This window comes from Parasteatoda tepidariorum, chromosome 11, assembly GCF_982258835.1.
Source record: "Parasteatoda tepidariorum strain Cologne lab strain chromosome 11, Ptep-v5.0, whole genome shotgun sequence".
Classification (NCBI taxonomy): domain Eukaryota; kingdom Metazoa; phylum Arthropoda; class Arachnida; order Araneae; family Theridiidae; genus Parasteatoda; species Parasteatoda tepidariorum.
In genome coordinates, this window is record NC_141765.1 from 1,415,912 (window position 1) to 1,430,713 (window position 14,802).

The 14,802-nt window shown below is 28.6% G+C and overlaps 1 protein-coding gene across 2 annotated transcripts in view; it reads right to left on the minus strand.

Annotated features, from left to right (window-relative positions):
* The window catches only part of LOC107437025 (alpha-1A adrenergic receptor-like), a 61,097-nt gene that overhangs the window by 19,257 nt on the left and 27,038 nt on the right, over positions 1 to 14,802 (minus strand). For both annotated transcript variants that reach the window (XM_021148720.4, XM_016048889.4), the window contains one exon: positions 6,546 to 7,614. In XM_021148720.4, coding sequence (XP_021004379.1) covers positions 6,546 to 7,557 — 1,012 coding nt within the window. In that variant the 5' untranslated portion in view covers positions 7,558 to 7,614. The remainder of the gene's footprint in view (positions 1 to 6,545; positions 7,615 to 14,802) is intronic.

A 14,802-nucleotide genomic window follows, 5' to 3' on the forward strand; every position in this document is an offset into this window, starting at 1 on the left:
TAAAACAGAAGTTTTTTTCAGAATGGAACTATAATAAATACAAAAAGAAAATTCAAAAGTATTAAATATTAGTGACTTTGTAACAGTATCAAAAATAAATAACCGAGTAAATAATATTATGAATAATTGTAAAGTGAAATATATTTCTTACCATTTTTGTTTGTACGAGGGTTGTAAATTAAATAGTGGCAACTTAACCTTGAAACTCACAGAAGGGCGGGCATGCGTAAATAGGGTATGGGTGGGGGGAGGTGGCGCTGTTGTCGATGTGTAGAGTGCAAAAAACAGTCGATTTGCTTAGAAGGGTAGTTGTTGCGTGGCGTTAAAGTGAGGAGTTTCGTTTCCATCGCTCTAAAGCATGTTGCGAAAAGGCTTAATGACGAAAAAAGACGAGATGCTTGAACCCATCGTGCTACTGTCCTATATGGTAAAACATTTGCTCCACAGGCTTCCACTAATCCTTGATAGCATTCTGTTGCATTTTTGCCACGGGCAACCTCGATTGTACGCCACGACCGTTGATCACCTTTTGAAAACATGCTTAAAAACGATGGAAAAGAAACTCCTCACTTTAACGCCACACAACAACTACCCTTCTAAGCAAATCGACTTTTTTTTTGCACTCTACACATCGACAACAGTGCCACCTCACCGCTCCCATATCCAATTTGCGCATGCCCGCCCTTCTGTGAGTTTCAAGGTTAAGTTGCCACTATTTAATTTACAACCCTCGTAGGTTAATTCATACTTACATACACAACTAATAAATCAAATTATTTATTTCCGTGAAAAGCTTAGTTTTAATACTTACACTAAATAGATGTCCGAAAATATCGTCTCCCGAAATACAGTTTGAACTAAGTAATAAATTAATATTTCACTTACCTTTTAACATAACATCCTTTTTGCAGAGAAAAACGTCTATAACACATATTTTAAAGATATGCCGTCGAAATATACGGCTATTTGATAGCTGTCTTACGTCACATTACAATGGGCCTACTAAACAGACTGCAATAAGCCTAACAAATTTCAGTTTGCAAGGTACAGGATTTTTCCAATCCCCTTAAGACATATATAAGATCAGTAATGTAATCAAACATTGTGAAATTCCATAAAAATTTTGGTATGGAAAGAGATTTCCTGAATTAGTGAAGAAAAAATTTAAGTAATCTTTGCCCAAACAATTCGGTCAAAAACAAATTATTTTTTTTTTTTAGAGTTTCGGCACAAAACTTTTTTTTGTGATAGGAAGTAGAGTTAGTTGTCATATAAAATTTTTTAAAAGCATTGAAAAAGAACCCTCAATATACAAAGAAAAAGAGAACAATTTCCCAACGGCGTGAGCCGAATTTTCCGACATTTTTTACTAAACCACTTCAGCATTTTATCGGAAATCACTTGAAACTATTTGCAGACAAACGCCATGCTATTTGGGATGAATGGATGAAAAAAAAGGCAGATATATTCAAAGTAAACATTCGGTTAGAAAAGTTATTGTTTTCAGACTTTTGCTCCGCTAATTTAATTCTGTAGTTTCGAATTGATTGAAGATTTATTTTAAGCATATACATTCAAAATCTGACTCTTTTTAGCTATTGTTTTAAGTTGTTAAAATAGGCTTTTCACATGCATAAAATAAGATAAAGCTTTTTTCATTCGAGACTTTTTGAAAGCGGGACCTTTTCATTCGGACATATTTGGGTAATCAATTTTGTCTGACCTGGAAAACTTTTCGCTTGAATAAAAAATCTAGACTGAGAGTCAGCTATTGTAATAGATGAAATCATAAAGCACACGAGTGCTTATTTAGGGAAATACTATCTCGTTCGCTAACGAAAAAAGATTTGAAATCGACGCAAGCTTTAAAAAAAGAAAAAGTATACTTGTGAAACCATTTGTACACACTTGATTTCATCATAACTCTATTTCTAACTGAATGATCAAAATTTTGTTCTGATCATAACTGTATATCTCAAAATGTCTAAATCCCATAATAGCAAACTAAATTCTTATGACGATGCTTGGCGAGTAAGTTGTAAAAAAGTTAGGCACAAGTCAATCTTCATCCAATGATAGGAATTAGTTTACTGATTTTGAAAACAATAATGAAAGAGCATACGAAAATAGTGGCAGACGTCATTAAAAGTTAACCAAGTTACACTATTTTCCCACACTTGATAAAATATTATAATTTCTTAGGCATTTCAAATATTTCGAAGCTCAAAAATCGACAGACAATAAGATTAGACAGACAATCGTCAGACAATAAGAAACAATTTAAAATGCAGGAAAAAAGTTAACAAAAATTAAAAGAATTACATAAGGTGAAAATAATAAATAAACGAAACAATTTTATTTACAAACGATTATATCAATAACGCACTTTTTTTAAAAATAAAAGAAAAATAAATCGTTTTCTATTTTTCACTCACAATTTGTTTATACTGAATAAAAGTAGTTTCAACCAGATGCTGTTTGAAAAACAAAATATTCTATTGCAACAGTTTTAATTTGAAGTTAGGTAGTCAATTAGGTATGTATGAACAATTGTTTCATTAAAAACTACGAATATAGAATATGCATATTATAACATAAAGAATTTAAGCAATTTTATCAATAAAGAAACAAAACAAAAAACTTAAAAGCGGTAATTCTGAAAATTTAAGAGCGAGCCTACCAATCTTATTATTTTATTAAAAATTGGCGATGAACTGTTGTTTGTATTGTAAAATACAGAATTCACGAGAACTTATTTCTCGATTTTGTTCAACTAAATGTGCAAAATTCTGTAAATGCTTAATGAAATTTTTATCTTAATAGGCTAGGCTTAAAACTCTCGCACAACCTTACAACGTCTATAAGAATAAACGTCGTACGGTTGTGCTAGTGTTTTTAGAGGAATTCTTTTAAAATCTAACACTTTGATCGTAATAATCACTACTTATTATTTTATTAAAAGACTCGATAATTACTGTAATTTAAAGTTGGAATAATATCAAATAAAAAAGGAATAAATAAAGTAAAATAATTTATATTTCAATTAATAATACTTGCAAACAGAATTTTTTTTTTCATTTTATTTTAAAAATCGAATTTTTTAATAATCGAACTTACAATCGAAATGCTTATGTTTATAATGGTTAAAACTTCACTAGTCAAAAATAATAATTTCATCGACTATTTGTAGCAAGCGTTTACGGATGACAATTAAAATTTTATCATATTTTCATTATGTTGTATATTTAATCGCATTAGAGAACATAAAAATGCAGATTTGATGGAACGGTCATATAACATTGTCAAAAAATAAAATAAGCTTCAAACGAAAAAAAGCATAAATCTCCGAATTCTATTTTTTCTCCACCAAAGCACTTTGACTTCTAATATTTTGGTATAATTTTATTTTCTCTATTACATACTTTTCACCAAAAAAAGCACTTTTTGCTTCCCTCTTTTACGCATACCATTGCAAACGCAGGGCTAAAGAGAATAGAAGGGCTGGTTCACTCCGCTCTTAGAGCTGAAGCTACGATTTCCCTCCTCATGACGTCACTGTGTCCACAGATCTCGGAGATCGCAAGCAAAGATATTATGATAACTTTGCATCTTTCTCCTTGTAAAAATAAGTTAGACTTTTTCTGGTTATTAGCTTTCAAACTTTACGTAATCAACACTTTATTTCCGTTCATAAACATAGTTCAAAAAAACTTTATTGGCTATTATATTAAAAAAAATACCATTTTAAACTTATAAAAATATTTTACTAGTTGGCGAAAAGGACACTATAAATACTTTATTTTAAAAAGTTCAGTTTTAAATTTAATTATTAAGAAAAATGAAAGCATATATCGAAACTTTTTTTATCTACATATTCTTTTATAACAATAAGTTGAGTTAAATTTAGAATCCCTGATTTTAAAATATGCCGTTAATAGCAATTTGTTCATACTTAATCATTAGGAAACATCAACCTTAAACACTAATTACTGAAACAAAATAATAATTTAGGATCATAATGACATTAGAAATTTTACAATTGTTTATAGATATTTAAATTTACGATGATATAATTTATAGATATTTAAATTTAAGAGAATATAATTTTTAAAAAAAATCATAAATATTTAGAATAACTACATTAAAAAATATGTTATGAAATTAGGAGAATTCCAACTATATACTATATATTTTATTTATACTTTTTATTTACATTTTAATTTTCTTTGACTTTTCCATTTTTTAATTTTTTTCACCTGCCTTTCTTTTTGAAGTAACGAGGCGGTTTCTATTCAGATAATGAATTTAGCGACAGAAAAAACGTATTGCTGTTTTATATTAACTGTGTCATTTCGAAATCCATTCTTTACATAGTTGTTCATTTACTTTAGGGAACACGCGGAAAATTATATTTTTTCCTTTTGTTTTTCTATCAAAATTTTTTTAAGCGGCAATCGCGCAAACTGGCATTTCGATAATAGTTTTAAATTCTTGTAAATTCACTGCAAAAACTGAGGAAAGTCATTATTGAAAATAACAAATGTCTTAGAATATCTCGCAAAAAGAAATGCTCCAATATTAGTTAGAGCTAGTAAGGCCGAACGCTGCGTTCTTGAAGTATAAGTGCGAGCTTTGCGCCAAAGTGACGTCACTAGAGAAAATCGGAGGATTGGCGCGGCGAGAGCTACTTCAAAGGACTGAACCAGCCCTTCTATTCTCTTTAGCCCTGTTGCAAACGAGCATTGGATTTTGGATTGAATTATTAATTGGTTAGGACTAATTATAAGGTTAGGACTAAAAATTTATAAAGGATAACGCAGAATAAGTTAAAAGTAATATGATTTTAATTTAGTATTTATGAAATATTTATTGTTTAGGTGAGATATTCAAAAGATTCTATTTTTAGATCTATCTAAAGTCTACTTTTTCTAAAATAATAACAATGCATAATATTCATAAAAAAGTAATCTAATCAAGACCACCGAGAAAATTATTCGATATAATTACGCAATGCTATCAAGTTCAAAAATAATTTTGAAATCATTGTCGATTGAAAAGTTCAGTTGAAGAAGGTTTTGAAATATCTGACAATTAAATAAAGTATTACAGTCTTATTTAAATATACAACGCTAATTTATTTTGGTAAACAACGCTAATTTGTTTTGGTAAACAACGCTTATTTATTTTGCTAAAATTTTAAATTTCGTGGATTTTTGCATACGAAGTAATAAGTGACAGTTTTTGAAATCTCTTTTTGACAGCATATTTCGACGCCAAGACTGCGAACGCTACGACGCGAACTGTTTAAATAAGTATTAATTATTATACATTTTGCGCATCAGAAGCTCACGGAAAATAAATAAAGGTGTGGCATAATCAATCGTTTCGTTATCATTCTGATTTTTTTTTAGCAAAAAGCTGGAAGTTGAAACTATATTTTGTTCACATATAAAAAAAAAGTTTCTAATACTTGAATGAAATTAAACCGTTCCAATGGTTTAATTTTTTATTGGTGTATATTTGAGACCATTCAAATATATCGCATGCAACTGATTAGCTTATTTTTACTCAGAAGGGCGGGTTAAATCCCCTTATTTTCAAGTTACTCATAGAGAAATGGAAAATTTGGAATAAAAGTGGATTCTACGAAAAGAGTTTCAGAGGTCAAGAGTTTTGAATAAAAAAAGGAAAAAATTCATAAAGAATGCTCCACTCAAAATTTTCTGAAATGAACGTGAATTTTGTTTCACGCAAAATTACATTATTTATTTGAATTTGATGCTAAAACTTAAATCAGTACAGTTCAATCAAAAACCGGGGAAAGAGTGTTACGACCATCTAACGTAACCATGGGAAGTTGTTTTTTTCTTGCAAAGGGGAACCAAAAATATACTTCGTGAACTTTTATTGTAATTTGATAATCACTAATAGATCCACATAAAAACAAAGTTCAAGCAAAATTCAACTTTTATATCAAAGTGTGAATAAAAGAAAAATCCTAATTCGTCGAAAGAAATGTATATCTATTTACAAGAAAAAATTTTGTGTTAGATTTTATATAAATGATCAGTACAAAATGATGACACATATTAAGTAGATGCCTTCTACTTCGCACATGAAAATCATGCACAATTTATTAAAAAACTATTTTGGCTGTTTGGTTTTAATTTTGCTAACTGTAGATTTTTACGTATCACCTTCTTTTGTTAAAACAACAAATAAGTTTAACGTTACGAACGTTGATGAGTTCATAAGAGGGCTCCAAAATAATTTCAGAATAAAAATGCAACCTACAATAAACTGAAATTCAGAGTTCAATTATAAAAGTGTTTGTAGCTCTTGCTGTAACATTAAATTCTTATAATTTTATGAGGAACACTTTCAAAATATCTATTTTTCATGGAAAGTTAGTAATGATTTCTAGTATCACAAAATAATTCCATCGTTAAAATCAGATTTATTGCATTTTAAAAGACAGTTAAAAGAGAATAGAATTAACTGTTTTTAAACATAATTTTTCAAATAAAATGATGAACATAACTTACCAAGAGGTAGAATGAAGAAGAAAGGAAACCAACAGAGAATGAAAACTCCAACAACGATGCCAAGGGTTTTTGCAGCTTTCTTTTGACGTCTAAATTTTGAGAGACGTCCTTGCAAATTAGCCATGGTAAGTTTGACATTTGTTTTGTCATTTCCAACTCGCGGTGCATGACTGAGAACATGATGTGCTCCAGCATGGACTCTTAATGTTAGTTCTTTAGTTGTTTCATGGCCAGTCTTGACGACTTTGACACCGGTTTGCAAAAACTTAGTTTGCTCAATAGCAGCTTTATATATTCGGAAATATACAATGAATATAATAAAACAAGGAATATAGAAAGAGAAAGAGACCGAAAAGAGCACGTAACCCATCTGCTTGGTAACCTCACAAGTATAAGGATTTTCCGGAGGAGGTTCTTTCCATCCTAGAAGAGGGCCTACTGAAATAAATACCGATAAACCCCATACTGCAACACAAGCTGCTACAGCTCGTCTGTGTGTCACGATATTAGAATAAGCTAAAGGTCGAGTAACACCTATATAACGATCTACACTAATAACACAAAGACTGACAATGGAAGCTGTACAACAAAGAACATCAATAGCAGCCCAAACATTACAGAAATCATGACCGAAAATCCACTGCTTGTTGTTCATTTCTAAAAACGCTGAAAAAGGAAGAACCAGAATTCCCAAAAGTAGGTCAGCAATTGCAAGATTCACAATAAAGCAATTAGTGGTACTACGGAGACTGGAGGAGAAACTAACTGCTAAAAGGACTAGAAGGTTACCAAAGATCGTTAGAATTACAATGGATCCCAAAATAGTACCCAGAGATATCATTGTGAAATAGTCGTAAAGAGACATTTTACTAAGCAGTGAGCTATTAGTAGTCCAATCCGATGAATTGTTCCATGATGTTTCCTCAGTTAAATTTATTATGATTATTGCTATATCGGAGATCTTGCTACCCAATGGTAGTGAAATTTCATCAAGCTCCCTCGTTGGCGCCATGGTTCTTCTTTCTTTATGACGACGCTTTATCTTTTTTTCACATCATTTATTCTGCATCTAAAATTTTAAAAAAATAGCTTGTTATAATCATGATAAAGAGATATTTACTTAATTAAAGACTTTTATCAACAGTTTGGAAAACTAAATCGCTTGTAATCAAAAATCTAAAGAATATTATTTAAAAAAAAAATTTCTTTTTGTGGAGAATTCTGTTTTTCAGTTTTTATTTCTTTCTACTTGCTGTATAAACTTATTTCAATGCTTGTTGTGTAAACTTGCTTTCTGAGTAAACTGATTTCAATGCTTGCTGTGTAAACTTATTTCAATAGATGTTTCTTTAAAAAAAATGTGAAGGATTGTAAATTTTTAAAATACAAATTTACCAGTCAAAGAATCTATAATTTCACACTTATAATTAATCTTGTCAGTTTTTTTAACTATTAAAACATGCAGAAAACAAACTTGCTGCCTCCACTAATTAAAGTCATTCAGATACATACTGGTCAAATAAGGTTACTTTAGTTATTCTCGAAGAAACAATTTGGGTAACAAGAAATAGCAACTCATTGACATTCGAGGGTTCTATAAAAAAATTAGGGCTTTGGGTTGGAATAATGGCTAAATTGAAGCTAAAAAATTCCACTTAGTGATAGTTTATCAGAGTGGAAATAATTAATTTGTAAATTCACTGTTGAGTGAGCAATTTGAGTATCTTAGCAGCTTTGCTCCGTGGCCCATAGTAATATCTTACGAAAATTTCACTCTTTTTTCCACATGTGTTACATGTAATAACTATTAGAGTGAGATGATTTTGGAATTTTTATACTTAAGTTTTCCTGATGGCCAGTGTTATCCCATGAGTTTCGACAAAAATCGCAGTATTGATAAGCTAAGTTCGAGAATAATGAATGTATTTTATTTTCATTTTATAATTTAAAACTTTTAGTTTAGTTTATATATCGTAATAACCAACTATATTACACTTCTAATGGTGGCCAATTTTTGGTTGCGTGTTTATCAATTATGAGGGTAGTTATCGGGCCCGTGAAGGTCAATGGTCACATGCTAGTGGAAGAGATATATGTAACAGCTTGTGCAAATAATGAAACACATAAAAGTAATACATAATATTGTAATTTGTTTTTATTCCCAATTTCATCAAACTTTAATCTAGTAAATCTACTGAAAGAAATCAATGAAAAAAAAAAGCCTTAAATATACGTAAGAATTCTTACTTAATATAAATAGTAAATCTCTTTCGTCAATTTTATTTAAAATTTATGAAAGAAATATAGTCAACATTTGTAGGCATTTTCATAGCAGTTAAATTTTATATTAGTATAAAAAAATGGAGCTCTTTCCTGCTTTCCCGAAGGTATTTGATACCAATATTTTTTAAACAAATCGCACTTCTTGTTCGCTCTATAAATTATATCAATATTTATAAATAAACCGATCGCTCAATGACTCATTTATTAATTTTTGATGGTTTAAAATGAAATATTTAAAATTTTGAAGTAAAACTAATTAAAAACATTTTTATTTATAATGAATATAGTGTTTAGTAAATGAATATAGTAATGAATATAGTGTTTAGTAAATGAATATAGTAATGAATATAGTGTTTAGAATATGGTGTAGTAATTTTTATAAAATTTATTTTAATAAGCAATGCATAGTTTTTCGGGTCAAAAAATTAGCTAATCTTCTAACAAATTAAACCAATACACAAAATTTGAAAGTAGAAAAATATTTATTTGTTTATTATTATTTAGAAAAAATTATTATTTGGATCTATATTCATTACTTAAGAAAATTATTTACCGGCCATTACTAAATTCACGAGACAGTATTTTAAAATTTATAATATTGTAGCCTCGGTGTTTTGGAGGTATGGCAGTTTGTTATTACTACGCTTATAACGTTTTGTTTTTTTGAAAATAAAAAAGGAAATATTTCCTTTTTTAATTATTAATGAACTATTTTATATAAATTGTAAATAAAGTCGTAAACTATTAATAAAATAAACTGAGGTGACTTGTTCATTCTCGTATAAAATTTCGTAGTACTTCTTTAAATAGGAAGACAAAAACAGGATAAAATTTTTTTATTTTAGTTCAATGTACTTAGTATCTTTTCAAAATTTTTAATTTTTAAAAATATGTATTATCATTTAATTTTTTTAATTTATTTTTTCTTATTAAAATTTGTAGATTTAAAAAAATAATCATTAAAATATATTTTATAAAATATGTATTTACATTTTTTAACAGAATATTATGTAAAACAGGCATGATGATGTATTTTCAAAAACTCAAAATAAATTATCGATACCTAATTGTTTTCTTGTTATTCAAATTCGTATGAGGTAAGTAATATTATTTTTATTCGTTTTTATGATGTTTTTAGCAGAAATAAAAATTATTAATTTGCAATTTTTATACTTTATTAACTTTTAAAAAATAATAACTTCAATTCGAAAATTATTTTTAAATCAATAAAAATATGATTTAATCAATATTAAATATTTTGATTTTTTAAAATTTATCAATTAAAAGTAAATAATTAAGATTTAAGAGAACATTATAATGTATTTTAATTTGATAACTTTACTTTTACAATCGCTAATAAAATTGGGTAAACATCCAAATCTGCAGAGAGAGAGAGAGAGAGAAAGTCTTATGGTACTTTAAAAAATTTTCTTAACGATGCTATCGCAAGGTAAAAATATTTCGCCAAAAAGCTAATCCTCCAGCAGTTCATTTTTGAGCAAGCTTTTAGAGCCTGAACTCATCTCTTATATTTCTATTCTAAGATTGCTTAAGATTGCTACGGCATTAAATTCCGTACTTCGAAAAATATTTTTATCTCTGAGATAATTCAGTTTTAAAAATAAAAATTGAAAGCATATAACTTAAAATTTCCCTCTGGAGTGTATTGTTTAGATACTTACTAAATGCGTCCATTAATGTATAAAGTCAGAAATTCCTGACCGGTATTTATAACCTTAATTTCGCAGTAGATAATTTAATTTATTTCCATTTTCGGAAAGGTAAAATGTTTAAATTATGTCTCCAATTGTATTAGTTCGGATTAAATGCAAATTGACTTACAGAATTTCGATGCCATTTGAATTACTAAACAGTGAGAATCATTGGATTAGAAAGCATTAGTTTGCATTTAGAATTCTTATTTATACCTTATTCGCTGTGATTTAAACGCTGTGATTTAAACGTTGTGATTTCGTTGTGGTTTAAACGTAACATGTCAATAATAATTCTTATTGACTTGTTACGTTCAAATTTAGATTTGCTTTTCTTTCTCCTTTTTCAAAAGAAAAAAATATTTGCGATTTTTTATTTACTTATCATATGTTATTCATTTATCATATGTCATTCATTTATAAGTTTAAAAAAAGGAGACGAAATAAAATGAAATTTTGCATGAAAATATATCAAAGTATGCTTAATATATTTGAATACGTTTGGTATATTTGAAGCTAACAACTACTATTAATTATAAAATAATTTAACTTAGTTTTTTTTAAATTAAATTTTACAAAAACCACGGTATGAGATTTGCGTGCGCTGAAAAGATTTTTTTTAAAAATTATGATTTTTCAAGTAATGTGACACAAAAGTGTTAATAGAAACAACATAATTATATGATCATACAGAAGAGAAGAAAGGAGTCGGCATTGAAGCTATTGAATTGCTAGGAGGAAAAGCATTTTACAGGTAACTTAATCCTTCATTCACACTTAGCGTAATGAAAATTATATTAAAATATACTCTCGAATAAAACTCTTTTGTATCGAAAGCAAATTGTTTTTTGATATGAGTAAGAGAAGAAGCAACAAAATGCATTGTTATCTAAACTCAATACTTATATAATGAAAGCACAATGTTTCTAAATTCTCTTATATCCGTTAAATACTTTAGATGACTATATAGAAATTTTTTATGCATTTTTATATGTCTGTGAAGGATTGTTCTAAATTTTTTTATCACAGAGTCGATATGCTATTGCAGTAATAAAGAATTTAATTAATAAATATTTTTATTTATAAACTTTTAAGTCAAATATTAAAATTTGAGAGGATTTTTTTGTTAAGATTTTGGAAAGGATCTGTCAAGGCAACTTCAATATTACATGAAATGCTTTTAATAAAATATGAAATTCATTTAACAAACTATTTATTTTTCATCTAATAAGTTTATAGTAAGAGAAATCACAAGTACTTGGAATTAAATTGAATTTTTGTTTTAGATTTCTCAAATAATTGCACAAAATAAAGTTGTCATAAAAGCTGCATGAAAAAAGAGTGTATTGCAATTGATTTAAGAAATTAAATTAGTATATTTATTAAACACATAAAGAATATGGATCTCTATTGAAAAAAAATATGAAAGGATTTTTGGACAAATATGAAAGCGATGTTGAATAAGCGTAGTAATGCTCTTAGTACCTTCAACTATATTTAATCAGACAAAAAATAGATTAAAATACCAATTTACTGTCCTTCAAAAAAAAAGGGTTTTAGTTTAAAATTGTCGAACTGATTGATTATAATAATAATTTAGTCAAGATTTCATATGTATTTGAATGGTTGTTCTGTTTAAATGTATTAAATGTTTATCAACAGCATCATTCAAAAACTTGAGTTGGAGTTAAGAAGAGAAAGATCTTTTTGAGCGTACTTCTTCGTAAAGTTTAAAATTGTTCAATTATATAATTATTATAAAGAAAAACGCTTTCAATTATTATAATAGCGAAAAAGCGTTTAAACCTGGCCTTTGATTACGTAATATGGTGGTCTTCGTGAGGCATGAGGCTTCGGTCGCTATGTTCAATTTTCCCTACTTCATGTAAACAGCATGGTTTTGTAACGAAACAATTTTGTATTCTTAGAATTGTTGTGAAAGCAATTGTAAGATCATGCTTTTGAATGGAAAACAAAATCAATCATGTTTTAATCTTATTTTCCCATCAGCTTCTGATAGTTTAATTAAAGGTATATCTTGCTCTATATTTTAACCCTAGCAGCAAAATAACTTGGTCCCTCATTGGATCAATATTCACGAATCTTGGTTTTGTAAGGGTTCAAAAGGCCATTATTTTTCCAAAATTGGTCCCATATAGAATTGTTTGATTTACCTGATATTTTACACCCACTTTACAACCAATATCTGTCATATATATCCTATATAGAATTTTCAGATTTACCCAATATTTTATATTCATTATTCAGCAAATATAGGTCCTACGTAGGCCATTCTAGAACCGATACGAAAAAATCTAGATATCTCAATATTGGTCACTCAGTGCATGCTCTTCTAGGACCCATATAGAGATAATTTTGAGCCCAACTGGGGCCAATTTCAAATTGTTGCTAGGGAAAACAGAAATATTAAGAGTAATTGACTAATGTACGCAAGAACTCTTAGCCGCCTTATTCATTTGAAATTAAAAAACAAATAAATGTAAGAATATTAGTTGTAGTAAAATTACAAAATTAAAATAAACTTTATAAATAGAATATGCTTGAATTTAAATTTTTTTTGTTTTTGAATTTTTGCCCAATATGACTTGTAAAAAAATTTAAAGTGAAAAAAAATATTTTTGCTTTCATAACTCTACCGTTAAATTTTAAAATATTTAAAAAAGTATGGTATATTAATAAAATTGATTTTAAAATCGCTTGAAAATAACCATGCATTTCCTTAAAAATAAGAGTTTTGAATAGAAATTTCAGCAATTGCTTTGCTAATAAAAACGTAAACTTTCGTAACTAATGTAATTTTTTAAATGAAGTTGTTTTGGCAAGTATTGACCAAATCAACTCTACGCATTTACAAGAAATTTGTTTACAAATACAAATTCAGTAATTAGAAACAAAAATTGAAAATTTTGTTTTTGGTTCTTACCAGGTTTTATTTTAATTGGTTTAGTGTCTGTTAGTCAATATGTGTGAAGCAAATCTTGCAATGGAAAGTGCAATAATTTAAGTACTTCAATGCTCCTGAAAGGCAGATGAAAATGCGATGATTCACTGACAGACATAATTTATCTTTCTTTTATCGATTTTTTGACATAAGCAAACTAGCAGTCAATAAAAATAGTGAAACAGTGAAAACCGTATTTTTCATGTGAGCTAAAAATGAGATATGTCAAACCAAAAATGAGAGTCGAGTATCACTTTTGTAATAAACCTCTAAAATTATTAAATCTTTCCTTACATATTTTTGAATGTTATGTATGCCATTTTTTTGTTTTATTTGTGACAAATATTAAATTTCATTTCTTTAATTTGTAGTTCACTTAAAGAAAGCGTTTTTGTTTTTAATTATTTTCTTACACATAAAAGAAGTTTTTTAAGGTATCGAACTAGTTTTGGCAACTTTTCTTTTAAATAGCAATATAAAATTTAAAAAAAAACAAGTTTATTTATTTTACTCTCCGTAAAAACGTATAAAACTAACAAAAAATTATTATTTTCGCATTTTCGCTTTTAAATGGCTATTTTTACTGACTTCAACTGCCCTAGAACCTTGACATCGGTTACAGCAAGATTTAGAACCAATCATTTCAGAGGAATAAAATTCTCCCGGAAAAGAACAGGACATACGTTCTCTGCAGAAACTGCCCGGATGCCATGTTGACACCAAGACACACATTCAAGACACTCACTACACATATTTTGAAAGTGGGAATGGTACCAATTGAGGACAATCTATGAGCTGTTCTCTACAGTCAAGAAGAGCCGAAGCTGGGGACCGCAATAGTCCAGACTTTTGACGTTATCTGAAAATTCAAGGACACAAAAACAACAATAATGGCCATTTTCTGGTAAAAATAAGGCACTTTTTTGCATGTACGTTAAACACTGTAAAAAATTTTTTTGTTCCATAAAATAGGAACTTCTTCGAGAATTTTACTTAGAAGGCTAACAACTATGTTTTGAACTATTTCAGAGCAAGTGCATATACTGCTGAGTTAGGAATCAATGAAGTAAAAAAAGCAAATTTTTAAAAATTTTCGTACTTATCTTTGTGAATAAGTACGGCCTTCTGAGCACAAGTCAGCGGGTTCGATCCCCGGCCCAGACAGCGCATTTTCGGGATGCAGAAAATTCTCAGCGGCAATGTCGTATGATTATGCGGCAGGTAAAAGATCCCTGGAGTGCCTAATTGGCTCTTGGCATTTCCGGCAAAATTAAATTCCTAGTACACTTTAGCATCCAAA